The sequence below is a fragment of the Gobius niger genome (assembly GCF_951799975.1).
Source record: "Gobius niger genome assembly, chromosome: 1".
In the NCBI taxonomy this organism is placed as follows: domain Eukaryota; kingdom Metazoa; phylum Chordata; class Actinopteri; order Gobiiformes; family Gobiidae; genus Gobius; species Gobius niger.
In genome coordinates this window covers 28,917,803-28,945,216 of record NC_136852.1, presented here as the reverse complement: position 1 = coordinate 28,945,216, position 27,414 = coordinate 28,917,803, and the positions used below count along the sequence as shown (strand labels likewise).

At 43.5% G+C, this 27,414-nt stretch overlaps 1 protein-coding gene across 1 annotated transcript; it reads right to left on the bottom strand.

Moving 5' to 3' along the window:
• On the bottom strand, positions 1 to 25,635 carry sgpp2 (sphingosine-1-phosphate phosphatase 2; the record flags this gene model as incomplete). The annotated part of the gene is made up of 5 exons (XM_079560229.1): positions 25,514 to 25,635; positions 23,239 to 23,403; positions 8,764 to 8,943; positions 2,285 to 2,374; positions 1 to 546 (listed from the first exon to the last, which is right to left on the bottom strand). The coding sequence occupies exons 2-5, from the start codon at positions 23,245 to 23,247 to the stop codon at positions 1 to 3; spliced, it is 825 nt and encodes a 274-aa protein (XP_079416355.1). The 5' UTR covers positions 23,248 to 23,403; positions 25,514 to 25,635.
• Between the last annotated feature and the right edge of the window lie 1,779 nt (positions 25,636 to 27,414).

The window sequence follows — 27,414 nt, the reverse complement described above, 5'->3', positions numbered from 1 at the left end:
TTATAGTAGACCCATACACATGAAAGCTCGATTGACGAGTATCGAATTCACCAATCCCACTGATGTGTACGTTACAAACTTGTACGGCACTTCGATTTCCTTTCTCCTCCTTGCGTTCACGTCCGATTTCTGCACTTCATAAAACCAGTACAGAACGCGCAGGCTGGCGCTTTTCATCAGCTGCCTCGTCCCCACCAGCGCCAGCACGCCCAGGACGAAGCGTGTCGTTCCCAGCGCTAACCCGCTTGCGGTGACCGCGGGTAAGGGCACGGGCAGCGGGTCTTTGGGCTCAAACGTCTCCCCCGTTTGGACGTTGAACCAGTATCCCACGCAGCAGCCGGCCCAGGCGCCTAAAATGGTGGTGGTGTCGCCCCTCGTGGTGCTGTAGTGGTCCAGGGCGGGGTAGGTGTAGCTGAGCAGGAGGGGCACTCCGATCCCGAACGCAGGGGAGAGGGCGCTGGTGAGCTGGTAGTGGTCGATGGTGTCCCAGTATGGATAGGTGAAGAGCAGGATGGTGGAGGAGATGAAGACGCCACAGATGACATCCTGGAAACAAAGGATTTTAAAAAATTACAATGGATACGTTTTATACCTTCATCATGCATTCTACAAACAATATCTATTTCTTACTGCATTGCTAAAAGTACAAGTATTTTGAGCTGTTTAATTCTCATTTCTTGTTATTCCCTTCCGGTCGTTTATGTCATAGCATTTCCACCCATAGCCACCAGGGGCCACAAACATGGATCAAACGAGGGGCCTTTACTTTGTCGCCTTAGATAGTAACGCTTTTCTTACTGTTTGGCAAATCCAGAACTGTTTTAGACCTGGTTTAGCGCCTTTGTTGGGAGCATTGTTACATTTTCGACTACCTTTTTTTTGCCAAAGTAATATTTATAGTGACTAAAACTACATCCAAAGTAAGTAAAAAAGACTAAAGAAACAACAAAACTGAAGTTGGAAGAGCCTCGTATTTTATTTTAAAGTCCAGTGCTTTGATCGTGTGAAAGAAAGTTCATGAATCATTTTAAAATTTCAGAAAACAATTAGAGTAAAGGCGACCAAATTCATTTTATATTTTGACAATTAAATTTGCATTTTTGTCATTGACTAAAATTAGATCAAAAGTACTTATTTGACTAAATCTGACTAAAACTAGGATACACTTTCATCTCAAGACTAGAACAAAATTTTCATCTCAAGACTAAAACTTATTTTTTATCTCAAGACTAAAACTACATTTTTATCTCAAGACTAAAACTAAACTAAAATACGTCCAAATGAACACTGGTTGGGAGAGTTCCTTCTTTTATTTATTTTACTATTTAATATTTTTGAGTAGTTGATGGCCTAATAACTCGAGCTAGATGAAGTTATTTGACGTTTGATGTTTATTGTATCGCTAGTGCTGATTTTGACAAAATATGTTTAAAATAAGTTTCTTAAATTTAGCCTTTGTCTTTTGATGACAATGTAATTTAGTTTTAGTGAAGCAATCACTTTTAGATTTTGTCTGATTTTAGTTTATTACGTAGCCTGTTCCTTTGACAAAAATGATGACAAAAACTTTAACCTGTTAACCAAGCGCACTTTTTCCAGTTCGGCTTTACCCAAATCTAAAAGCCTCGCGACTGGAGTTCACAGCCTACAGCCAGGCCAGCCATTTGAAAGCACAACAACAAACAAAGCAGATTGTAAGTGTTTTGTTGCATTGTTGCCACATTTTTGTCGTGTTTTCTTCTCACTTTTTCATTGTGTTTTTGATGCGTTTTTGTCACTTTTTGTTGACACATATTCGTTGTGTTTTTTTTTCTTCACTTTATTATTGTGTTATTATTTTGTTACTTCTTTGTTGCTCCTGTTTTTGTAGGAGTTTTTTGTTGTGGTTTTGTTGCTTTTTGTGTGTTTTTGTTGTTTTTTTCTGTTGCATTTCTGGCACGTTTTTGTCGCTCTTTTGTCACTTTTGTACTGCTCTTTTGTGGCTTTTTTGTAGCTTTTTTTTCATCCGTTTTTAGTCATGCTTTTGTCACTTTGTTCCTCGAAAATGTGCTCGATTCAAGTGGGAGTTAAGAGACTCACCAAATGAACTCTACTTTAGCATGAGGAAATCTGTCCCCCTGTAATTCCGGCGTATCCAGACACTGATATGAATTATGGATCTGGCGGGACATTGAATGTTTTATGGAGGAGGACGGGAGAGCGAGGGAGAGGAGAGTGAAATGCAGAAAGATGGAAGAAGGAAAACAAACAAAGCGGAAGCAGGGACGGGATGGCGGGGACTCACCAGGACCGAGTGCATGCCGGTGTAGATGCGGCTGAGGCACACCAGGGACGAGAAGGTCACGGCCATCACCAGGCCCACCTCGAACTCAAACTGTAGGAAGAGGAGACACGATGAGGGAACGCCGTGTGATCAACAAATGCAGAAATGACTCGGATGCTGAGCCACAACGGTTGGACGGTATGGCAACAAAATGTACGACGGTTTTGTTTTTCTCATCTTGATCGATCGCTTTTTTCGATTCTATTCTATTTTTTATGATGAAAAAATAAATACATCTCGCTGATGTTTGATGAACTTTTATACAAACAGCTCAAAACAAAACAAATGCTTCCCTCCAGTTTCATTTAACTTACAAAAGTCTAAAACCAGGAGCTGTTTCTGCCAAATAAATGACTGTAAACCTGACGATTATAAAGTCTCATGACGATTATTGAGATTGATTGAAGTAGAGGTTGAGATTTTCACTATATTTCAAATGAATTGCCCAGCCCTATGATCCACTTTTACTACTTGTTCTACATGTGAGAAAACGCTCGGTAAATCACCCCTTTAATATCCCTTATTGAGAGACAGCCTGAGGGGAGTCTGCTCGGACAATGGTAAGAAAACTCTTCTTAAATGAGCTGAGCGTTTGGTTAGGATCCTGCCTTGGTCTGATTGGTTGGCACTCTCCCGCCTCAAAGCAAGAAGGTCCTTAGTTCGACTCCCTGGCCTTTCTGTGTGGAGCTTGTATGGTTCGTTGGCACTCGGATTCCTCAAGACTTTCTTTATTTTATGTAGGGTTTAGGCTTTCATTAAACGTTTTCCAGGATTGGACATAGTAGTCACGTAGTCTCAATTTTATCATCTTCAGTATTCGGTATTCGGAATTCGGTCGGTATTCGTAGTTGGTGTGAAAAAAATGAGAATCTAGAGGCCTGTTATGGCTTTGTTTTGTTCTGGTCGATGCCAATTTTGGGGTTTTTTTATTGGCTGATGCCAATATGCGAGGCCGATATTTTCTGCCGATTTTGTCTCGTCTATGATTCTGTGTGCGATGCTTCTAAACTGTAAAATGTTTCAGTGTTGAACTGTGACAGCAGGGGGCGCTTTATTAGAGGCAGAGAGCTGATTTATTCAGGACAGGGGGGCTTGTTTAAAAGACAAAAATCAGCACATTCCAAAACAAAAAAAACCTTTAGTCTCTATCTCTAATAGTTCTGAAATTATATTAAAAAAAAGGCTGCAACATAAAATAGATCAATATTGCAAAATGCCCAAATATCGGCCTGATATATCTGCAAGCCGATATAGCCTATCGGTCGACCCCTAGAGGTCCAATCCTTCCACTCGGTACTCCTGACCAAACCTCTCTGAAGATCTGGAGATCACTTTCTGGTCAAATAAAAGCCAAGTAATAAAAGGAATCCGCACTATGTCTATATCCGTCTCCTGTGACGGTCGTCCTACTCCCTCTGCCCACGTATCCTCCCCGTGTGACCGCTGCATCCTGGTTCCTCTCTCCCTCCCCATTTCAATGACAGTAGCCGAGGTCGTGTCGTATTCATAGGTCTTTTCCTGTCCGCCGCAGCTGGAGGCCCATTCACGGGGAGTTCATGAAACCACCGGGCTGGTTTGGGTGAATGGGCACAAAGGGATGCCGCGGGGGGCCAGGAGGGGGCGACACTGGCTGATTGACTGTCGTTGACATCTGACCCCTGCCCCGGGAACAGCGCCTTCACGTGCCCCGAGGCTCCGCTCCGGCCGCTCAATGGTCCACTACAGCCTTTCATCTACAGAGGAATCTCCACAAGTCAAATGTACAGTGGGGCCATGAACGCCAAGGTCACCAGTGGAAGTTTACTGCAGTATCGTGTGAATATCAGTACTACAAAATGTGGCCAATATATCTGATTGTTTTTTTCAGCTTTCACGTTTTTCCAATGTACTTTAGCAGAATATAGTCAAATAGAAATAACAAGATCCATCTTCTTAAATGCTTTATTATGACGACACAGAAAAAGCAGCACTGCCGTCGTCTCGCTGATCATTGGAAGCACGTTTGGTATCTCCGGAATGTTTATTTATCAGCGTTAACAGCCGTGTGTTGCTCTTGTGACGCAGCAACGTACAGCATGACCCGCAAGTACGTGCAGGTTTAGCTTAGCGATAAAGTCCTGAACTCGCCAGGTTAGTTCTTCTCAGAGTTCTCAGTACCTTGCCATGACATATTTGACTTTTCACATGCCAGCAGGCTTAGATCAAGATCAAATCAGGCCTCGGCATGGAGCGATATTGAAACACTGACACCATGATCTTGGACAATTTCCTATTTTTGCTTGATATGTTAAACTGAATATCACCATCATTTGGTGCACAATGGGTAAAAAAAAGAGAGACTGGAGCCCATAGCTGCAAACTGCTGCGATTGACTGTGTAGAGCAGTTGTCTCCAACCTTGTTTGCCACAACATGAACATCAGAGAGCTACAGTACTTATGCTTCAAAACCACTTGTGTGAAATGCAACTTCGGCAGAGTTTTCGCAGAAGAATTATTTGCCAAGATGGTATTTGAAAGAAAGTAACTTGAATTTCGTCCTTATACTTTACTATATTTGAACCAACTGTTCACTAATTGTGTTCAGCAAGTTCAAAACAAACAGAAAATGCATCTGAAATTTGATTTATCAAGCTTGTAGAGATGTAGAAAGTCTTTGGCGAGCTACCTGAAGATGTTTAGCGAGCTACTGGTAGCTCCCGAGCTGCTGGTTGGAGATACCTGGTGTAGAGGCTAAATACTTGGCATTAAAAATTGTAGCAGCTACAGGAAACCACTACAGGGCCGCTGCAAGCCATTTTGGCACCCAAAGGATAAATATTTGATGGTTGTAGCTCCTGATCATTAAACAAAATAAACTACAAAATATTTGTAGAATTAAATGACTCGTATTTGTAACAGTTGGTTTCACTGCTCCGCCCCTTCAGCTGTGGCTCACTTCAGCGCAGATGTTTCCTCCCTCTCTGCGCCTTCCCCTCTGTCCTTTTTCACTTGAGAACATGATATGATGCAAACGTTTTGTAAGGATCTGAACTCAAGTTTGCAGCAAATTTACAACATTTGTATGAAGTCACTTTGCGCAGTACATAGATTCCTTTACGTGTGTTGTATCATCGGTCACATTGACCACATTTTTGTAGCTCTTTCTCAACGTTCTCGCTGAATACAAGCCGTTCTTTTGTCACAGTGACATCAATGTGGTGTCCCTCGGAGGCTGGATGCCCGACACAGGGCGTTAAGAGCATATAGGGAGCAGCGGTACTGTACCGTAAACCCAAACAGTTAAAACATAGACTGAAGGCACTGCGGACGATACAAACGCTCTCACAATCAGACTAATTGTTTTGTAGATGAAATGAAGGTGTGGCAGTTGCACAACTTTACATATTGCCATGTTCCCCTGGCCTGTTTTTTTGTGTGTTTGCGATTATCTTCACAAGAGACCGCCACCTTAACGGGGTGGAGGGGTTTGAGCGCCCAAATGATCCTGGAAGCTCTGTTGTCGGGGGCTTTGTGCCCCTGGTAGGGTCTCCCATGGCAAACAGGTCCTAGGTGACGGGTCAGACAAAGAGCGGTTCAGAAACTCCTTGAGAGACCAACAGGTCTGGTTAGAACCATTCTATAGACCCACCACCAGCAGGAGAAGCCATCGGGGGCTGGTGCAATGTGATTTGGGCAGCTCCAATGGCTGCCCCCACGACCCGGCAACGGAAAAGTGGAAGAAAATGGATGGATGGATGGATGGATGGATGGATGGATGGATGGATGGATGGATGGATGGATGGATGGATGGATGGACGGACGGATGGATCTTCCCACCTCTCATCAGGACTAAACCGGGTGTAAAAAAAAAAGTTTTGCTTTATTCATCAGAGAATTGTGTTTGAATTGGCTGAGATATTCTTGTATGGTCGTCCGTGCCATATGAAACCCGCCGCCCTGAACCGCGACAGTTTGAAAACCAAAGGATTTACGAGAAGGGAGCTCTTGGAAGTCTCGGCGCTTTTGAAGAATCTTTTATGTAACTCGGCGGATGATTTGCCGACCCCCGAGGGCAAAGAAAATGTGACAGAGACGCGGTTAAAACGGCCCGTCCACAAATCACCGCGACACGACGGCGGCTGTAAACCGCCGCGCCTTCGCTCCGCCGAGTCTTCATTTACTGAGATTAAAGGCCGGGGACGTTTTTTTCCCCCTCTCCATTGACCGAGTGGACGACAGTTATTGACTCTGGCTCAGTCCATCACGAGGCCAAACGGGTGACGGATGGTGACTGCCGGCCCCGCCCACCGCCGCCTTTGTGTCCAACAGATTGCCGTGGGGTCTGTGATTGGCAGGTCGGACGCCGCCCACTCCGCTGCTGCTGCTTTTGTGTCGCTCACAAAGGCTGCGGGGTGACACTGTAGCGCAGAATGCGTATCGGCAAATCAATATTGGGACGTGATCATCTCGCAAAAAAGTTGTCCGTCAGACTGACATTTCTGCATTTTTTTGGAAAGAAAAGCCCAAAACAAAATTGAGCGGTTACTTTAAAATGTGCAGCAGCTCAGTTTTACTCATTGTACTTCGGGTTTGGTTCCATTTTAGCCTCATTTTGGTCCTGATTTTGTACTTGTTATGCCATGTTTGGTGCAATTTGATACAAAAGACAACAACAAAAAACAAAGTGTCATCTGCAATTTTAAGCCCTATTCCGGGGTGCCAACAGTGGGGCCCAAATTTGGCCCGCCGGAACAATTTTTTTGGCCCTCCAGAGGGTGACATACTCGCTCTTAACTTTTCCCATTCATTCTCAATGGTAAATCCCTACAGTGTGAATGCAGTACTTTTTGGCCACCAGTGTCAAATTGGGGGCACTGTTTCGCTCCTCCCAGAAAGTTAAGGAAACACTGTTGTTGCTCGGTGGTTTATCAGTCACAGAGCGATGTAGCACATCGACTTTCTCAGTGTTCCAACTTTTATTGCAAAGGTTTTTTAAAACATCAACAAAGGTAGGTGCTGTAGATACAGGTGCCGCCATGACACTGATAAGCACTGTCGTAGTGGAAAGTAACGAAGTAAAACAAACAACAGTCCAAGTAAAAGGACACAGTTTGGAAGCACTTACATCTGTGACCCTCAACAAGTACAGACTCACAGGCAGTGGCCTAGCAAGGGTTCCAAGGGGTCCCAAGCAAGAATTGGTAGGGGGCCCTCTGGTGGCCGCTCAGTGCACTGCGCACTGGGAAAGAGGACGTCATTTGGGCAGGAGCGGGTCACCTTACATCTCCCATCATGCAGTTCTCTGCATACATTTCCCTCAGGACAGAAGGCTGCGGTTCTTTAGGTCATGACGAGTGTTACAAAAACTGGTTTCACTACTGGTGAAGTAAAAAAGTCTGTCCACTGCTCATTGTAAGTTAACATTAGGGAACCATCACTCACTAAAGCAGCAGCAGGATGGGGATAAACAGCGGCACGGAGAACTGGTGGAGAGATGATGTACTGCATCATCAAAATTATTAGGAAGACTGTGTATATCTAAGCATTTACTGGAGGCTTCTAAATTACGGGTTGGTTCATGGGGGCCTTTGACTGTTGGGGGCCCCAGGCAGCTGCCTGCCTTGCCTTATGGCAAGCTACGCCTCTGCTCACAGGTGACTGACTCACACCTTGATGACAGACGAGCTGCAGCCGACACATTAAAAGGCTAATATTGTCCAAAGACCAGCTTCATGTCTCTCACTAGTATAAGCAGTTTGTACTGTTAAAGATGCAGGAATTGTTGTTGTTTGCTGTAGTTGGTTCATGAGATCAATTGAACATCCTGAATGACCAGGTTATTCCATCAATGGATTTCTTCTTCCCTGATGGCACAGACCTTTTCCAAGATGATGAAAGGATTAATCAGGCTCACATTGTGAAAGAGTTGTTCACACATGGATTGGCCTCCGCAGAGTCCACATCTTAACCCCAGTGAGAATCTTTGGGATGTGATGGTCATGAAGCAGTGGTCACACTCTCCCATCATCAGTACATCAGTACAAGTGATGTATTTGATGATCTGAGTTTGAGTTATTACAAACAAATAAACCAATGGTTGTGTCCGCATGTCCACTCTAGTCCCTAACCCCTTCTTCATCATAAAGACCTGCACTATGTAGTAGACCAGTGGTTCCCAACCTTTTTCCTTAAAGCCCCCTCCCCTGCACATGCTGTAGTCTCCTCACCCCCCGTGATAATTACTTATTTCAAACAAATAAAGTGAAATGGGAGTGTTTAATGCACCTGTCGTCATATTTGATGAATTTTCTCCAAAAATAAATATCACTTATGACCTGACCCTCTGACCAAATAAAGCTGAGCCCTCTGCAATCCCAGTCGGGTTCTCCTCCGACAGTAGCATCGCAATGCATTGTGGTCTATATTGACCTGTAGCTGGTGAGACGGTCACGTGGGCTACCTGTATCCTGGCGGGGGCGCTGTACAGCACAGTGAAGGCGATGGCGGTGGCGGCCATGGCGTGAGTGGAAGGCAGCCCGTATTCGGCATCGACGCGTCTCTCCAGCTTGACCACAGGGGGCGACAGAGGGCGGGGCAACTTCAGCAGGTCCTTCAACACCTGCCCCACGTACATCACCAGCTGGTAGGGCAAAAAGGAAATGATTATCATGAACACGTGCCATGGATATTAACGCGTACTGGCGAATCACAAGACAAAAGTCCACCAGAAAACTGTGCAAATGGTCGTTTTTGTACCATTGCCGATGTTTGGCAGAAAAACAGTCAAAACACAAGTATCCAGCGGTCGACCAAACTCAAAATGCAAATGCAGGACCATTTTAATGGCAATTAATTCAACTCTTCCCTTTTTTATTGCATAGTTTTATATTTGAAAGGCCTAATATATGTATTTTACAGTTTTGCAGCCTCTAAAGGCGAGTATTAAATCAACAGGATTTGAAGCTTCAGTGTTAATTTCAGAGGAGCAGGAGACAGATTTCTCAATACAAAACGCTCTTTTGACTAAAAGTCTGGTTTGTGCTGCAGCAGCTGGCTGCGCTCGGCTTGGTGCGATGCGGACAGTGGACAGACTGTATTGAACAACTGTCACCACTTTTATGAACAAAGGATCACCTTGGCTGTGCTCCTACTTTCTGCCCTAATGTTTGCGCGGGATGTGAGCAGAATCATGTGTACCTGCACGTGCACATTGTTTTGGTTCTTCAGTGGCGTGAGTATAGCCGCACGTGTAGCCTTCACCGTAAACACATGGACTTACGGCAATGTGCAGCGCGGACCGAAACTTCGCAAAAGCAGTGCATTTTTTCAGGATAGGGCCTCATTTCCTAGTTATCCAGAGTGTTTTTGATTTCTGGAGATTATTATTATTCTTTTTTATTCATGCAGTCCTTACATTTAAAGAGTTTAGTGGTTCTAAGCTAGTGCTAGGCTAGCACATGTCTATGGTATCAGCTAGCCTGCATTAAAAACAGTCTGACCCAAGCACAGTGCACCTGAGGGAAATCACTTATAACACCAGACTACCCATATAAATGTCCGTGTCGATACAATAATTATGACCTTTTTGCATTTAAAATAACTTATATTTGAGCAGCATCACCTTCGTGGTTGTAAGCTACGCAGCGGCGGAGTGATCTGCTAGAAAATAGTCCCTCAAAATGCGGTAATTCATGTGATGCAGGCAGGCCCGGATCTACGGGGGTGCGAGAGGGTGCATTGCAACCTCATTTTGAAATGTTTTAATGGCATCGCAATGCATTTTAATGGCGAGGAACTCCATTTGCACCCTTTTGAAACTCGAAAGCACCTTCAGTCAGTTTGCTCTGAAGCCGGCGCTGGATGCAGGGTCAGTTATATTTAAAAAATGATTCTATCAACACAGACATTTCTATCTGTGGTCTGGTGTTATAAGTGATTTGCCTCAGGTGCACTGTGGAGTGCTTTTAATGCAGGCTACTAGTTACCATAGACATGCACTAGCCTAGCACCACTAAACTCTTCAAATATAAGGACTGCATGAATAAAAAAGATATCTCCAGAAATCAACAACACTCTGGATAACTAGAAAGTGAGGCCCTATATCAAAAATCCTGAAATATCCCTTTAAGTTTGCTATGAGAGATGTGTGGATAATAATGATTTAGTTGGATGAAACTACTGAGCAAAAATGCATTGTTTCTCTCTCTCTGTTATGCCGCCCACCAGACTTTGTGGCCAATATCAAAAACGGCCGCTGTATGTTTCAGAGTGGCCTTTGCCGATTTACTCTCTGGTGAAGTTGTATTGAACTGTTGGGTGAAGAAGGAGCCGAGGCGAAAGCTCTCGTTTTACTGGTCAATCTGCACTCCTTACTCTCACCGCTGAGCTTTGGGTCGTGACTGAAAGGACTCAGTCCCAGGCGCAGGTCGAGTGCAGTTCACTCCATTTCAGCTGGTCTCACCCGGCCCTTTTGTGCCGCCTCGCCTTATTCCAAACAGATGTCATTGTGCTCAGTGATTAGTGTCAGCGGACGGTAATGGCCTCGACTCTACTGTCACTGTTAAACACACACATTACCCACACAGCCCCGCGCTCTGCAGCTCCACAAGGCAGGCCTTCATTAAATATACAGGCCCTGCTTTAAATAACCAGGCAGCCCCGCAGGATCATGGGAGTTTAGGGAAGAGGGAGGGAGCGGAGGCGAGTCAAGGCAGAGATGGGAAATCTGCAAAGGTACAAATCTCATAAAATAATGGGTCTTTACGGTACTTTTTCACATGCGATTTTTCTCAAATCCCACTCAAATGTCTCCAGCGTTCAGAAATACTCAGGGAAATGTTTTTTTTAAATGTTTCTAAGGCTATTCAGGCAACACAATGCCGGGAAAATAAAAGCTGTAAGTCAGACGTTTTCCCCCCATGGCTCCACTGCGCTCCTGCAGAGAGAGTGCGTATCTATTGCGTATTGTGCTATTATGACCCGAGGAGGCAGAGCTGAAGACGCGCCATCAGCAAATCTCCAAATCTTTTCTTATTTTAGCTGCAGGTAGTGTGTCAGCGCTGCACTTTTCAGAACAGTCGAGGGAGCGTCTGCTTTTGGACATGACTTATTCATGCCAGTGCGGTCAGCGCAAAAGCCTGATCTTAAAGCGCGACTGGTGATTTTTATCTCATGAGCTGCTTCCGACTTTGTGCCTGTTTATTTTTTTTGGGGTGAGGAAATCGTATTTGGGGTCTGATTTGATGTTCATGGCTTAAAAACATTTTTTTTCACTTTTTTTTTGTATACTACATTGTCCCCCAAGGGAAATTTGTCCCCTGCATTTGACCCTACCTTTGATGCCGCCGGGGCGACCCGTAAGAACCAGTGTGGACCCATCTCCAGATGTGGAGGATTCACCTACTGCACATGTTTTTAGTGGTACGGGAAACCGGTGTGCCCGGAGGAAACCTACGCAGACACGGGGAGAACATGCAAACTCCACATAGAAAGCCCCGTCCAGAAGCACTACCCATCGTAATAGTAATAATAATACATTAAAATGGCTTACACTTGTAGTGCACTTTACAAGCCTATGTTACCAAGTTTCTCAAAGCGCTACCATTGTTCATTCACACTCGGTGGTGGTAAGCTACTATTGTAGTCACAGCTGCACCGGGGTAGACTGACGGAAGCAAGGCTGCCAGTCTGTAGCCTGGCATCCAGACTAATCTCCGATGTTTATTAATTAATAAACAGGAGACTAGTCTGGCGACCCTGTCGTAGAAAAGCTTCTGCTTGAGACGGGACTAATGTGGGACAACCGAAGCGCAGCAGCCAATGAGAACATAGCGGATGTGACGACAGAAACAGCGACAAGAAAGTTGTCGTCATTTGGACATTAACAATGGCGCTCCTGCCACACGGAGTTCAGTAAATGACTTATGTCGTTTATGTCAGAAAAACTTAAGAATACAAGCATACCGGAGCATTACGTGAAGTGGTTGCTTGTGTTGAAAAACTACAAAACAAAGGCGCAACAACGTGACGCCCGTTCAGGGAGCTGCTCTGATTGGTCGGTAGGCTCCACATCGCTGCGTCACTTCCTTTGAAAGCGCACAATGGAGCGTTTCCAGACCCTCTTCTGTAAAGAAGCGGAGTCTGGTTGGCGAGACTAGCCAGTCTGTGCCATCGGTCCATCCCATCACTCACTCACGCCCTTGTTCATTCTGGCCTATTGCAGACACGGGGAGAACATACATGTTTGGTATCCACGTGTAGCACGAAAGGCGAATATACAGACACATGTTTGATGAAGGTTCTTGAGTCGTCTTCTGAACTCGGTAGTTGAAGTGTCGAACGTTTCGCCTCTGATCCAAAAGGCTTCGTCAGCTAACTAAGGTTTAGCTCAGCTCGCAGCCAGATATAGAGCAGAGCGGTACTTTTTACTTCTACTTGAGTCAAATGATGATAAAGTATCTGTACTCTTGAGTAAATAAAATATTGATCGATAAAATAAATGCAGTTCGTCTCGTGCGCCTTGATCTTTAGAATTCTCATGTTTTCTGTACTTTCTGCCATTTTCTGGGAATTCTCTTTGTAAATATCACAATTCCCGCAGGATTTAATTTTGTTTCACACAATTTATGGCGTCATTGAAAATAAAATCAGACACTTTTGCTCAAACAGTTACTCGAGCAACATTTTCTCCAAGGACTTTTTGACTTTTACCTGAGTAATTGTTTGGGTCACAACTTAAATTTCCATAGTTTAGATTTCGTTGCTGAACATATGGCAGCCTTCACCAGCAGGGTCTCGCCTTAAAGCCACACAAAAGGTCAGATCTTACAAGGTCACAAGACAAGAACTACTAAAGTATCCCATCCCAACTCCTTTTTAACTTTCTCAATGCATTTCTAACATCACTGTTCTTCACAGGGAGCAATACTGTGACAGAAACAAAGGTATTTTTACAATGTACTCAAGGACAAAACTAATAGTGGGATTTAGACCCATGATATTTTTAGTGCCACTGCTTTGGGAGCATGGAGCGGATTTGCCCCACTCACCGCTCCTGCTCTTGTGACTGGTCTTAAGACTTCTTTTCACAGATCTTATCGCAGATGAAGAGAATAGATTTGTCGAGAGGCACTGACTGGGCGAGAGCAGAGGGAATCAAAACCGGTTTAGTTTCGGTCCGGGCCTGGTTTAGTCCTGGTTCCGTTTCTGGAGTCCTCAGCGTTTGAGTCAGACTGGTCGGAGTGGGATCCAAGTTCTGGGGGAGGCATTTGATCAGGAAAGCTATTTATGAGTATAACATGTTTAACCAAATCAACCATTCGAAATCACCCGTTTTAAAGTGTTAGGGCCTGAAATCTGAAATGTAAAAGAGAGAAATGCTGTGTGACTAAATGACTCCGCTGCTTATTAACTTTTGCACGTGCTACTCATTTTACCCAAGCGCTTGGTAAATGATAAGTGTGAAAGTCCAAATCCAAACCCGACTCATTCAAATAAAGTTAGAGTTTGAGCCCAAGTCAAATCACTATATGGTCTATAAAAGTCTAGGAAATGTTTCTTCGCAAGTACATGTGCATTTCCCTTGCACCTGCTGAGTCATGTATTTAAACCTGATGTGAAGCACTTTGTAAAGTCTGTTTTTTGAGTCTTCTAGCCCTGGACGTCAAGTCAATCCGAGTCAACTCTCAAATCCTGATGTGTTTGATGCTCTAAGACGAAATGACTGGGAAAAAGTCACCAAGGCCAAGTTCTCCTTCTCTGTTCAAGAGTTTTGTCGACGCGTGACTTACAGCGGGAACCAGACGTTTACATGCACTTTATAAAAAGACATACATTTTTTTGTCACTGTCTGAACTGGTTTAGCTGAGCCACGTTTGTAGCCGCCTCGCGCGCACATGCCTTTTCAGCTCTGCCCAAACATTTTCAACTGGATTGAGATCAGGAGTTTGTGATGACCACTTCAAAACATTGACTTTCTTTTCCTTAAGGCACTCTGTAACCAGTATTGACCGCAAGCTTTGGGAATCGTCCATTTGGAAAACCCATCTGCGCCCAAGCTTTCACCTTCTGACTGATGTCTTGAGATGTTGCTCCAATATTTCCACGCATTGTTCTTTTCGCATGATGTCATCTATTTTGTGAAGTGCACCAGTCCCTCCCACAGCAAAACAACCCCACAGCATGACGCTGCCCCCCCCGTATTTCACAGTTGGGATGGTGTTCTCAGGCTTTTTCCTCCAAACGTGACGATGGTCATTACGGCCACAGGATATGTCTCCAAAAATTTGTCTTTATCCTTTTTTTTATTTGCAAACTCAAACTGGCTTTCTGATGTTTCTTTAGGAGTCAGAGCTTCTTCCTGGCAGAGTTCCCTCTCAGCCCATGTCTGTGCAGGACTTGTGTCACTCTAGATAATGACAAACTCTTCAGCCTCTTCACCAGGTCTTTTGTTCTTGGGTAGATATTTACATTTCAGACACAACACGTTCATCTCGCCTTCTTTCTGGTCTGTGTGATGACTGGACATTTCCATCATTGTTTTAACCAATGAACCTGAACCTTCAAGTGTCTTGAAATTGCACTCAAGGATGAACCAGACTTGTGCTTTCAATGTCATGACATCAACTCAAACTGTTTAAAGGTATAGTCATAGTGTGTGTAAACCTCTGACTGTGTAAAAAATAAGAAAAAATTGGGTAGAAAATTTTATCTCTCATTCTTCTGGCATTTGACAAATAGATTTTTTATTTTTTTTTCTAATTGAGCTAAAGAAATAAAAAATAAAGTTAATTCTGGTTTCATGTCAGACAGTGAGGGAAGTGTATGTAAACATATGGTTACCGCTGTATGTTTTCATGAAGGTCAATAATTCAGTTCTCTGCCTGTTTCAAACTTGTCCAGAAGGATTTAACATTTAACCTGTTTCCTGCCATCCACCTGTAGTGTTTTACTCACACAGGTCATACACATATTGTCAGAAACTACAGGGTCTTAGCTTTCAAATGAGGCATTGCACTGGCCTATATGCTGTCGCAACGAAAAAGCAATAAAAACATAACAAAAAGAGCGACGAAAATACAACAAAATCCCGACAAAAAAAGCAGTGAAAACACAACACAAAAGGAACACCAAAAAAAAGCACCCAAACAAAATGAAAAGGCGATGAGAATGAGACAAAACAACAAGAAAAATCAAGCAAAAACGCAACAAAAGCGATTAAAAAGCAACAAAAAAGCCCCCAAAATGTGACATGAACGCGACGACAACGTGACTAAAAAGTTGAGATCAGTTTTGTAGGCCTTTGCTTTCAAATGAGGCGTAACAGTAGTAACATCTGGACATTGTATTTACAGTATAACTTGTATATGTTGCAATTTGGTCATTATTGCACCCATTCAAACCACAAGTGAAGCTCTTTCTTTGAGTTTCACCCTTAGATCACTTTTAGTCTCAATGTTCTCCTGGTTTAGTTCATTTAAGGCTGTAAGCCACTTGTAAAACCAAATATTCTTCACCAAGTGCAAATAGCTGGAGTCACCTTGCACCTCCTGAATCTCTCGGCCCTCGCTGTGTGAAAGAAGGCAGCTCCCAATTTAAATTCCAGACGCCGCTCGGTCCGGATGTGATTTGCATTGAAAGCGCAGAGCATATGGTTAAGGACGAGCTTTGTTTTGAGCCAAAGTCACCTCTTAAAGTAACAGAGCGTCGTGTAGCTAAGGGCAGGACAAAAGCGCCAGAGTGTGGAGCAGTGTTTAGTTTCTCTTCCCATCACTGGCTGTGGGACTTTAGCTGTGTTTGCAGAGCAGCCCCTCCACTGGCCCAGACATGGGTTAACCCCAGATAACCTCAGTGCATTTACACCCACGCAGGGTTAGACCGGGACAGAGGGGGCTGGAGAGAGACGGCTCCATGAGGCTAAACTAGGACGAAGCCAGGGCTGAAGCAGGAGAGACGGCTCTCAGGAGTCTGCACAAACTGGGCCAGACTAGACTGAAGCGGGGTTGAAGCAAGACTGGACGGCAAGCAAGGATGAAAAAAAGAGGTAAAGCAGGACGAAACCAGGACCAAAAGACAGTGCTGACACTTGCTATGAGCTCATAACGCAATGTGCATCGGGAATCAAGTGCTCCGACGGGCACCACATTTAGGTCACTGAATGAATGACATTGTACTGTATTTGCGAATAGGTTTAATCAATGCAGTCGACAAAGTACGGCCCAATTATCTTCAATAAGAACAATGCAGAAGAAGAGTAATGCCAATGCCAAATGACTCCCACCAAAACTGGACTTAACCAGCCAGAACAAACTCAAGACCAAAAAAACACTATAAAGTGAGGCTTAATCTAGACCAAAAACAAAACAAAACTGTACGCTAAAGATCCATAAAGATCTAAACTGACCTAACCCGGTCTCCAGCTAATATCACATTCTTCACACTTCACATTTTCAAACTTCAAATGGTGTAAAACTTGAAGGCTGTTGGATGGAAGCGCCCCTGGTGATGTTTGTAATGAGAGAAAATGTGGTTAACGCTCTGAATAAAAAGTGTGCAGAATTATTATGCAGCCCTCATCGAAATGGGAACGTCTGAAAAAGTCACACATTTTTAATAGCTGTTCACAGAGGGATGCGGCTCCCTTGAAATATCAAAACATATTGGGACGGGACGCAGAACTATCAAACGTTTCGATGCCAACGGCCAACAGGGTCGTAAGAAGTGAGATGACATGAAAAGACACAAAGTCAAAAATCAAGCTTAAAAGCGTCAGGATTCCGTGATCTACCAGCGCTGTCATGTTCAGCTGCTGTAGCCGTCCTGAAGTGTCCAGAAAGTACAAGGTGTCAGGTGCTTCGAGACATCGCCAATGTGGGAAAACCAACCTATTGATCAAGACACAGACGCTAAGGTGTTTAGACTGTGTCAGAAAGGATCTTAAGTTGGGTTTCAATTCCAATTTCAACTTGAAATGGTCCAACTAACTCATCTTTAACGACACCTGCCCACCCAGTGCCCCTCCTCCATCTTGCAGGCGCCAACGTCAGAGTAGAGCTTCATTACTGAGTCCATTCATCAGTCCATCCAGAGTCAGTCCTTAAAACCTTTGAAAAATCTGACTTTAGATCCTTCCTGACACAGTCTAAGCATCTCAGCTTATGTGTCTTGATCAATAGGTTGGTGGTTGGTTCATGACAGTTACTTTGTGTTTTTTTTCTTGTCACACCCTCTAATATTTGGTTGGACTTTTGTTTTAGGGTCAGGCAGTGTATTTAACTCTCCCAATGACCCGATCCATAACCATTGCTCTCTATAGTGTGACAGCAGTTGTCCCGGGTGAGCCGAGGCCTGAGGGCGTGTTCAGGGAAAGCTGTGATGAGGCCAATAAACCAGAGGAGATGGACAGCGGGAAGAGACGGGCTCGGCCTGGTAATGTGTAACCAGAGCGAGCGGAGCAGCGCGTTTACTGAGCTCAAGAGGAACCACGAGCCAATGACAACTGCGAGATGAACCGTCGGAATCAGCCAATCAAAGTAATGCATTGTCCTCTGCACGACAAATAACAAACTTTATTTTCTTTTGTGTAAACTATGCAAACCCTTTTTTTTTTAAATACTGAAAAAGTACCTATACATTTAGTCATTTCACCTCTTACCACCCGCCTAAACCAAATGCATTCTGTCCTCTTTTGGCTGTGTAACACCTCATTTGAAAGCTAAGACCCACAAAACTCACCTTTTTCCTCACGTTGTTGCTGTGTTGTGTCACCTTTTGTATGTTTTTTTTTTCTTTTTTTTGTCACATTTTTGTTGAATTTTTGTCACATTTTTGTTAAATTTTTGTCACATTTTTGTTAAGTTTGTGACATATTTGTTGAATTTTTGTTGCTTTTTGGTTGAGCTTTTTGTCACTTTTTGTTGAATTTTTGTCACATTTTTGTTGCATTTTCGTCACATTTTTGTCACATTTTTGTCACATTTTTGTTGAATTTTTGTCACATTTTTGCTGCATTTTCGTCACATTTTTGTCACATTTTTGTTGCATTTTTTGTCACATTTTTGTTGCATTTTTGTTGAATTTTTGTCACATTTTTGTTGCATTTTTGTCACATTTTTGTTGCATTTTCGTCACATTTTTGTTGCATTTTTGTCACATTTTTGTTGCATTTTTGTCACATTTTTCTCACATTTTTGTTGAATTTTTGTCACATTTTTGCTGCATTTTCGTCACATTTTCGTCAAATTTTTGTTGCATTTTTGTCACATTTTTGTTGCATTTTTGTCACATTTTTGTTGAATTTTTGTCACTCTTTGGTTGAGTTTTTGTTGCATTTTTGTTGAATTTGTGTCACATTTTTGGTGCTTTTTTCCCAAAATCTTTTTGATTAGGGTAAAGCCAAACTGGAGAAAATGGCATCCGTTCAGGTGGGAGTTAAGAGGTTAAAACAGTTTATCAAAGTATATTACACCAAATAACAGCATAAAACACTAAAATAGGTATTATCAAACCGCATTTAGGTATTGACAGGTGATCCATGATTGATTAGTGGATTTTCTTTGACGAATCGTGAGTTTAAGCGTCCCCTTTTGACGGCCCTCTCTCAAACACATTACAATTTCAAAAAGTGTATCAAGATATTTGTGAAAATCAACCGCAGCGTGTCTGTAGCATGACAGCAGTTGTCCCGGGTTAGCCGAGGCCTGGGGGCGAGTTCAGAGAAAGCTGTGATGAGGCCAATAAACCAGTGGAGATGGACAGAGGGCGGAGACGGGGCGGGCGCTCGGCCTGGTAATGTCTAACCAGGGCCGGCCTGTTTACTGCCCTGAATGCTGCCTGTGTGGACGGGGGTTATGTGTGTGTTTGATGGGAGTTCACCCAGGGGCCTGTCACTGTCGGGAGTCCAGAGGAATCTTCCCTCAGGGTGTGGGGGGGGGAGCACCGAGGGTTCAGAGTCAGGGCGCCCTCCCAGAGCTGGAGGGGGTGAGGACGGAAAGGGCACCACAACAACCCGCTGCCATCGCCAAGTGACAGCGGGCTTTGTCACTTCGCACGAGAAAGGATGATTCCTCTGTTACGTGGCTAACATCGACACTCAAATCCTTCATCTGTTTGGTCTAGGCTCGAGATATCACCAAAGCATAAAGGTGATCAAGTTTGTTCGATAAGCATTTTACGGAGTCACTTGCTGATCCAGTTCCCCTGCAGTTCTTGTATGTAGGACTTGGCAGATGAAGATAAGGCACAGTGTGCACCACAAAAGCTTAGGGGTGTGGGCTACAGCGCGTACATGTGGGACACTTTGGTGGTCTCAGTGCACGAGTCTGCACAGTCTTTCCAACTGAATTGGGAAAAACAACTGAATCCAATAAACCTAATGAACCTAATACCGAAAGGTCACAGGCTCTAATATTCGGTTGGACCGCCTGTAGCTTTCGCATTTCGCTCAGGCATTGTTCCAAAAAGCTTCTGCAATGTCAGAAGATCCAGTGTTGCATTCAGTCTTTTTCGGCACCGTGTTTTTGGTCGACGGGGAAAACCAGAGTGAAACCAAAGTGACACAAGGAGAACACACACAAACTCCACATCGAAAGGTTTGAAAATCTGAACCATTAAAATTGAGCAATGAGCCAGATTGTATTTAAAGCGAGCTCCTGTGTGGCCCGCTGCCCCTCTGCCCTTGTGCCGTTGAGCCTGAGGACATGTGCACACCGTCTGCAGTCACAGACAGGTCAGGAGGGTGGCAGGATGAAAGAAGGTCAGGAGGGGAAGAGGTCAACACCAGAGAGAGAGAGAGATCAGTGGCATTGTAGACATGTTCCACAGATGCAGGAAAACACTTCCCTTTGAGATCTAGTAGAGTCACTCACATGTCAGACAGGGGGCGATAGAGGGTCAGAGGGGTATGAGTTGGATCTTGGAGTAAATGTATGTTGAGGATTACTGCTTCCTCTTTCAGATTTTGAATGGCATTTTAATCAGTAATGTCCATAATGGTGTCCACACATGGTGACTTCTGTAACTTCTGTAAATAATATTCCCTGTTTGAATTTCTTCCTTCTTCTGTTTCACTCTTCCCGTCATTGATTCACGGTTGCCAGGACAGGCCGGTCATGAGCTGGGTGCGTGAAGAAACTAAACCACGATTAAACCAGGACTTAGGAAGATAAAGAATCCCAGGCTGTTGGATTGAAGCGTCACAGGCGACGGGGATGTTTCTCTCACAAACAAATGAGAAGGAAAAGACATGTGAGCAACTCAAATTGTTATGGGAGGCAGAGCCCCTTAAAACAATGCAACGGTCAAAGACTTCAGAAAAATCAAGTGTGGAAACACCAGGAATCCAGGAGCTTCCACTGCTGCCATTGCTGTAACTGACCAGAAGTACAAAGCGTTCAGTGCCAAGAGACATTATTAATGTGGAAAGTGGAAACCCGATCACTATTGATCATGAGCTGAAATGAGTCTGGGTCGGAAATTCTCTAAAGACAGAGTCTTCTGATGTTCTATGGACTGGTGATCAGAGTGACTCTGGGTGGACTTTGTCCTGTGCCACTGCCTGATGAAGCATCCTCGAAGAACTGGCAGGAGGTTTCCAAACAGAATTACTGTCATTGGAAATACATACATGATGGAGTACTGTGTTTTAGTGCTTTGGAGGTACATCAGACATTAGACCCAAATCCCTAAAGGTATTATGTCTAATTACATTATGTACTCCAAAAGTAGTAATACACATTATTCTATTGTGTATGTTTTACATAGGTACAAGTTATTACAGACTGTTACACATTACATTGTACTAAATTGTATTAGGTGCAGTGTATCAAGGGCAGTGTAAATAAAGTGGCATTTCATCAGTCCTAAAAATCTTTGAAATCTCTCTTCAGATCAGGAGGGTTTGAGCTCATCTCGCAGGGCGTTCAGTCTGAGCTTGTAGAATCAGTTCCAGCTGATTGCTTTTTATTTGTCTGTCACATGAGCCGCTACACACATCATCTGACTGGGACAAACACCTCTGCACAGTCAGCAACCAGTTAAAGGGATAAAAAAAAGTAGTATTTATCCACTTTTGCACATGGGTCGCTACTGCCTTTCGAAGCCACTTCTCTGTTATTTCCGCAGTATTGGACTAACTCTTTGGAGTGGTGTTAAACTTGGACAGTTATTTTATCGTCAAATGGTACCTCCCAGTTAGACTACAGGACAATGAATGAGAAGTGTGACGTGAAAGTTCTTTCAGATTTCACTCAGTCATTATTTCATGTGCGAGGTCTATATGACCCCCATAAACGTGTCCACCTGGATTTAACTGCTGTTGCTGCAGTTGGTCAGGTCTAGGTTTGGCCGCACTATGAGACCAAAGAATGAGATCAGCTGAACATCCTGAATGACCAGGTTATTCCATCAAGGGGTTTCTTCTTCCCTGATGGCACCGGCATATTTCATAAGAATAAGATGACAATGTCAGGATTCGTCGGGCTCACATTGTGAAATAGTGATTCAGGGAGAAACTTTGGGATGTGTTTGCACAGTGGTCACACTCTCCCATCATCAATACAAGATCTTGGTGAAAAAAGAATGCAACACTGGATCTTTTGACATTGCAGAAGCTTATTGAAACAACACCACAGGGAACGCCGCTGCAATCAAAGGTTAAAGGGATATTTCAGGATTTTTGACATAGGGCCTCATTTCCTAGTTATCCAGAGTGTTGCTGATACCAGGAGATATTTATTTTCGTAATTCATGCAGTTCTTTTGTTTGAAGAGTTTCGTGGCGCTAGGCTAATGCAAGGCTAGCGCATTTCTATGGTATCAGCTAGCCTGCATTAAAAACAGTCTGACCCGCTCCACAGAACACCTGAGGCAAATCACTTATAACACCTGACTGACCATATAAATGTCTGTCGATAGAATAATTTTTGGAATATAACTTTATAACCTTGCATCACATGAATGATCGCATTTTGAGGGACTACTTTCTTGCAGATCACTCCGCTGCTGCGTCGCTTATACAAACACGAAGCAGATGCTGCTCAAATACAGTATTTTAAATGCAAAATGGTTAAAATTACTCTATCGACACAGACATTTTTATCGTTAGTCTGGTGTTATAAGTGATTTGCCTGAGGTGCTCTGTGGAGTGCGTAAGATTGTTTTTAATGCAGGCTAGCTGATATCCCGCGGGTTTTCATTCATAAATATTGACAGATTTTACATCCATGTGTCCTGCTAAGGGTCCTCGTGATGACGCTTCCACCCAAATATGGTATTTTTCCTCCTACAAGACGCTGGTGTTGAAGAGTCGAAGAATGCGCACTCGCTACAAAACTTCCGGGCTGGTTTTCTCTGAATGATAGAAGCCGCACACGGGCAGCGAGTGAGCCCTTATAGTAGCTCCCACAGACTCCAAACTTTCCAGTCTGAGACCTAACAATATTATGAAGGTTTTTTCGGAGGGATTCTTTAATATCTAATTCCTAGCCTGATTTATTCAACTTTGAAACCAAAAAAACAGGCGAAATTTGAGTTTTTACAGATTTTTTCACTGATGATTAGTTTATTGAAAAACTAAACAAAATATCCAAAATCCCCTCGGAAAAAATCTTAGTTACTAATGTGTCAATAAAATAAAACCATAAATTTTAATTTGGCTCAATCCATTATTTTGATTTCGTTGCCCAAAATAAATAGGCAATTTTGGCCATTTTAATGCTCAAAATGCCTTATTTTTATATGAAAACATAAAATGACAGAAAAAAATGCAATACATTTTTTTCTCATATTTATATCTGTAATGTTCAGCAAAAGTTTCAAATTGATATCTCTACATTTATTTTTTTTCCCTATTCACCTGCAGTGTCTCGCCTTAAGAGGTTAAAGCCAACTGGCCTATAACGGCACATAATGGCTAAACCAGGGTAAGAAGAGAGTCTTACGGTCCACATGTTGACCAGGCGGCGGCACAGGAAAGGGTCCAGGTTCCAGTGGAGCCAGGGCAGGCAGGAGATGTAGAAGGCCTCGTGCCCCAGGGCGGCGGAGAACAGGAAGAGCAGGTGCAGCGGCCGACTCCTCACCTCGTACCCGAGCCGGCTCCGCGCCTCCTGCTCAACGACAAACAACACGGAACAGATCAACCTCCTCTTCAGCAGAAACCCTTTCGTCCCGGTCCAAACGCGCAGCCCGAGGTTGACGTGGAACTGGAGGAATGTAAACAGTGTGTGTGCGCTGGTGTCCGGGTGAGACGAGCCTGATCGACGGGAAAAGCCAGTCGCCGCACGTGTTTTGCATTGTTTGTGAATCTAATCTAAATCTCGCCGTGTAGGAAAATTAACTTCAGCCTTGTGTATCGAGTTAGAAACGTGCCTCACGCAACACGCCCCCATGCAGCAACCGGTGAACCAAAAAGTGCAGCACAAAGTTTGGGTTCAGTTATTGACTAATTAGATTTAAAGATTATTCCAGAGCACAAGTGTTATTTATTTGTATAAAATAGCTACAAATTCCACTTCTTTGCTTTGTTTTTTGGGCTTCCAAGTAGGGCTGAAACAACTAATCGATTAATCGACAACTAATCGATTACTAAAATAGTCGTCAACTATTTCAGTAATCGATTAATCGTTTTCTAGTAAACACAGGCTAAAATTGAGCAAAAAAGACATGACAATTATGTATTTTGGATGAAAACCTACTTTGTTTTTAAAGTGAAGGTCTGCAGTGTTTTGTACATCGTAAATTTCATAATCTGTCTTTGTCTCGTCCAATCAGAAAGCAGAATTAGCACAAAGAGCCTCCTACAAACGTTTACTTTAAGTTTACTCCATCAACATGTCCTCTGGCGGCGCCACTTTTGCCACAAAATTGAAAAAAATACAATTTCCATGCACCTTTCACAGCCAAGCGATTGATCGAGTAATCGAAAAAATAATCGGTACATTAATCGATTACCAAAATAATCGTTAGTTGCAGCCCTAGTTCCAAGCGACATATATCAGACTTTAAAGGTGCACTGTGCAACTTTTTAAGCTAAACAAAAAGTTGATTTTTTTGTGTATTTGACCTCGTAGTGACCAAGTGGCAGTATGACTGGTTACTATGGTGCCGTTACTTTCCATCACAGTGGACTTTAGGACGCTCTAGGATGAATTGTTTGGAAGGTTTTCACAGCTTTGGACCCCCTCACTGGAAAACAATTGATCCTGGAGTGTCGTAGAGACCACTGTGATCGAAAGTAGAGGCACTTCACTAACCAGCAGGGGCGGACTGGCCATATGTCCATTCTGGAAGAGCACAGAAGGGCCACTGGCTCTAGGGCCACCGGTCCCGCCTTAACCGAGCTTTACCCAAACCTAAAAGCTAAAAAGAAAAGCATCAAAATAGCGACCAAAAAAGAGGATGAAAACAAAACAAAAATGTGCCGGAAAAGCAACAAAAAAAAAGCGACAAAAAATGTGATGCAAGTCAACAAAAACACGACAACAAAGCAACGAAAAGGCCACAAAAATGTGACAAAACCATAACAAAAAAATGTGACAAAAACACAACAAAAAGTAATAAAACTATGTCAAAACATGCGGCGACTTGACAAAAAGCTACAATCACTCTTGTAGGTCTTAGCTTTCAAATGAGGTGTTACATTGTTGCTCTCCAGCCGAGAAGCTTTTAGATTTGGGTAAAGCTGAACTGGAGAAAATGCGCACATTTACGCTAATTTGGGCCAGGCTGGTCAGAGTCCAGGGCTGTTTTTCAGTCCCAGTCCGCCCCTGCTAACCAGTCATGCAGCCCTGGTCACTACAAGGTCAAATACACACAAATATCAACTTTTTATTTCACATAAAAAGCTGCATAGTGCACCTTTAAGTTGATTAAATGTGTTAGGAAAAGTAGAAGTCTGGAATATCCGCGTGTCTGCAGGTGTAACTGAGTGAAGATGTCATGGACACAATGTTGGGAAATGAAATCTATGGACAGGGGTTAAAGTGGTGAGATATTTCAACACATTATAGTGATAAGTGATAAGATTTCTCGATGTGTTTGTTTCCAAGTGACATTTCATGCTACATTGTTGTCAATCTGTCCCAAAAACAGAAAATCAAGGGGGAATACATGAGTTTGACCTGGTGTGTTGTTACTTTTTTAGAAAAAAAACTAGCCAACTTTACCTCACGAGCAACACTGGCTACTTCATCCTTTACTCAACAGCAGCCCACTCACTTTGACGCAGTGTCCGTTCTGTCTGTATTCCACATTGGAGTTCTTGTCCTGCAGGCGCTCAAACCTCTGCCGCCGCAGCCCTCCTCCACGTGCGTCTGCGCCCCGCGGAGGAGCCTCGGTTCCGGTTTGAGCGCGCGTCTCGCCGGCGTAAGCGTGGATGCGATGCTCCTTTCCTTCTTCTTCCTCTTCTTCTTCATGGACGACCAGGTGCAGCCCACAGCGCCTCTGGAACCGGGCCACCAGCTCGGAGTCCTGTAGGCAGGCGAGGAAGTCCGACAAACGCGCACTCATGTCTCGACTGAACCGTCCGGGGACTGGGACTGGGAGTGGAGCTGTGGTGCGGAGCGCTCAGGTGCGGCTGTACCTGCACTGTGGAGGAGCAGGTGCGCCGCCCCGGGGGGGAGGGCGGGGCAAAAAGGCTTTGAAGCAGCAGTAAAGCGTGTAACCTTTATCCCAAGGTTGTAAACGTGCCATACAGTGTGTTATTGTTAAGAGGGAAGGAGGGGATTGTAAGCACATGGTGAACTCTAAACGTGTTTCCTTTTTATTTATTTATCTTTTTTATTAGCTGCTGTAAGCTGTGATTAGTAAAGGTTGTTCAAAAAAATGGCAGCAATTAAAACAATTAAAGCTCAATAAAACGTTACTCTTTACAAAGTACTAAGGTTCATTAATGACTTAGAGTAAAGTTTACTCTAATCAGTAGCCTCTAAAATACCTCAGCCCTTACAGGACCTGCTGTGATGGTCCGGGCTTTTTTCAGAGTTAGCTTCTGTCAGAAACCATGAGTGACAGTAACATAACGTTAAATACATTGTGGCCATTATATTCAGTAAAAAGGCTGAGGCCATGTGCTTCAGTCTTCACAGGTGAAGAAGGAAGTCATGGAGATTCTGCTTTAGACAGAACTTTACACATGTGCTGTAAATTCTGAAACTAAAGTAAGTAGGCCTAGTGAGTAGGGCTGGGTACCGTTAGGTTTTTTTCGATACCACTACTTTAACAATACCTCGTTTTCGATACCGGTAGCCTACCTTAACGGTACTTTTTTCGATACCTCGTGTGTATAAATTGCCCATATTTTGCACATTTTACCTTTTGGAGATTTTTAAATGAATGTAGTAAAGTTATATTTTAATTTCAAAAACATACCTGCTACTCATTTCACGCCCCTCAAAGTCCGAACGTCTCCCTCTGCAGTCTGCATTTTATCGCGGTAGGTTGTTATCATCATCCATGGACAACAAGAGCTTTTCCTCCGTGTTTATTTTGGTCCAAAAACCCAAAAGGTGAATAATATAATCCATTCGTAATTGCGCAGCTTGGCATGTTGGATGCCGGCCCGTGCTGGTAGCTAAAAGTTGTTTAGTCCTGTTAGCATAGTTCTTAACATAACATGAGAATGGTGTGTCATGGTGGGTCATGACAGATGTGGACAGGATTGTGATAGGTCCTCTTTTACTGTACTGTCAACAGTTACACATGGGCCCGTCCACATCTGTTCTGCCGCACCACGACTCAGAGGAACTGGGACACACATCCTGTAAGGGCTGAGGTATTTTAGGGTCTACTGATTAGAATAAACTTTACTCTAATGAAACCTTACTTCTTCATAAAGAGTGATGTTTCATTAATCATTCAGAGTGCACTTTCATTGTTCTAACGATGGAACTGTTGCTCAATTAAATTGTGGCAATTTGTGTCTGCAATTTTTTTTGAGCAACCTTTTCTAATCACGACTTACAGTGATGTCACTTCCAGCACAAAAGTGACTTAACCTCTTAGCCCTCGCCAGAACCAAGCACATTTTCTCCAGTCTGACTTTAACCAAATCTAAAAGACGAGGATGAAAAAGTCACATAAAAACGTTGAAAGTACAATAAAAAAGCAACAAAAGAGCA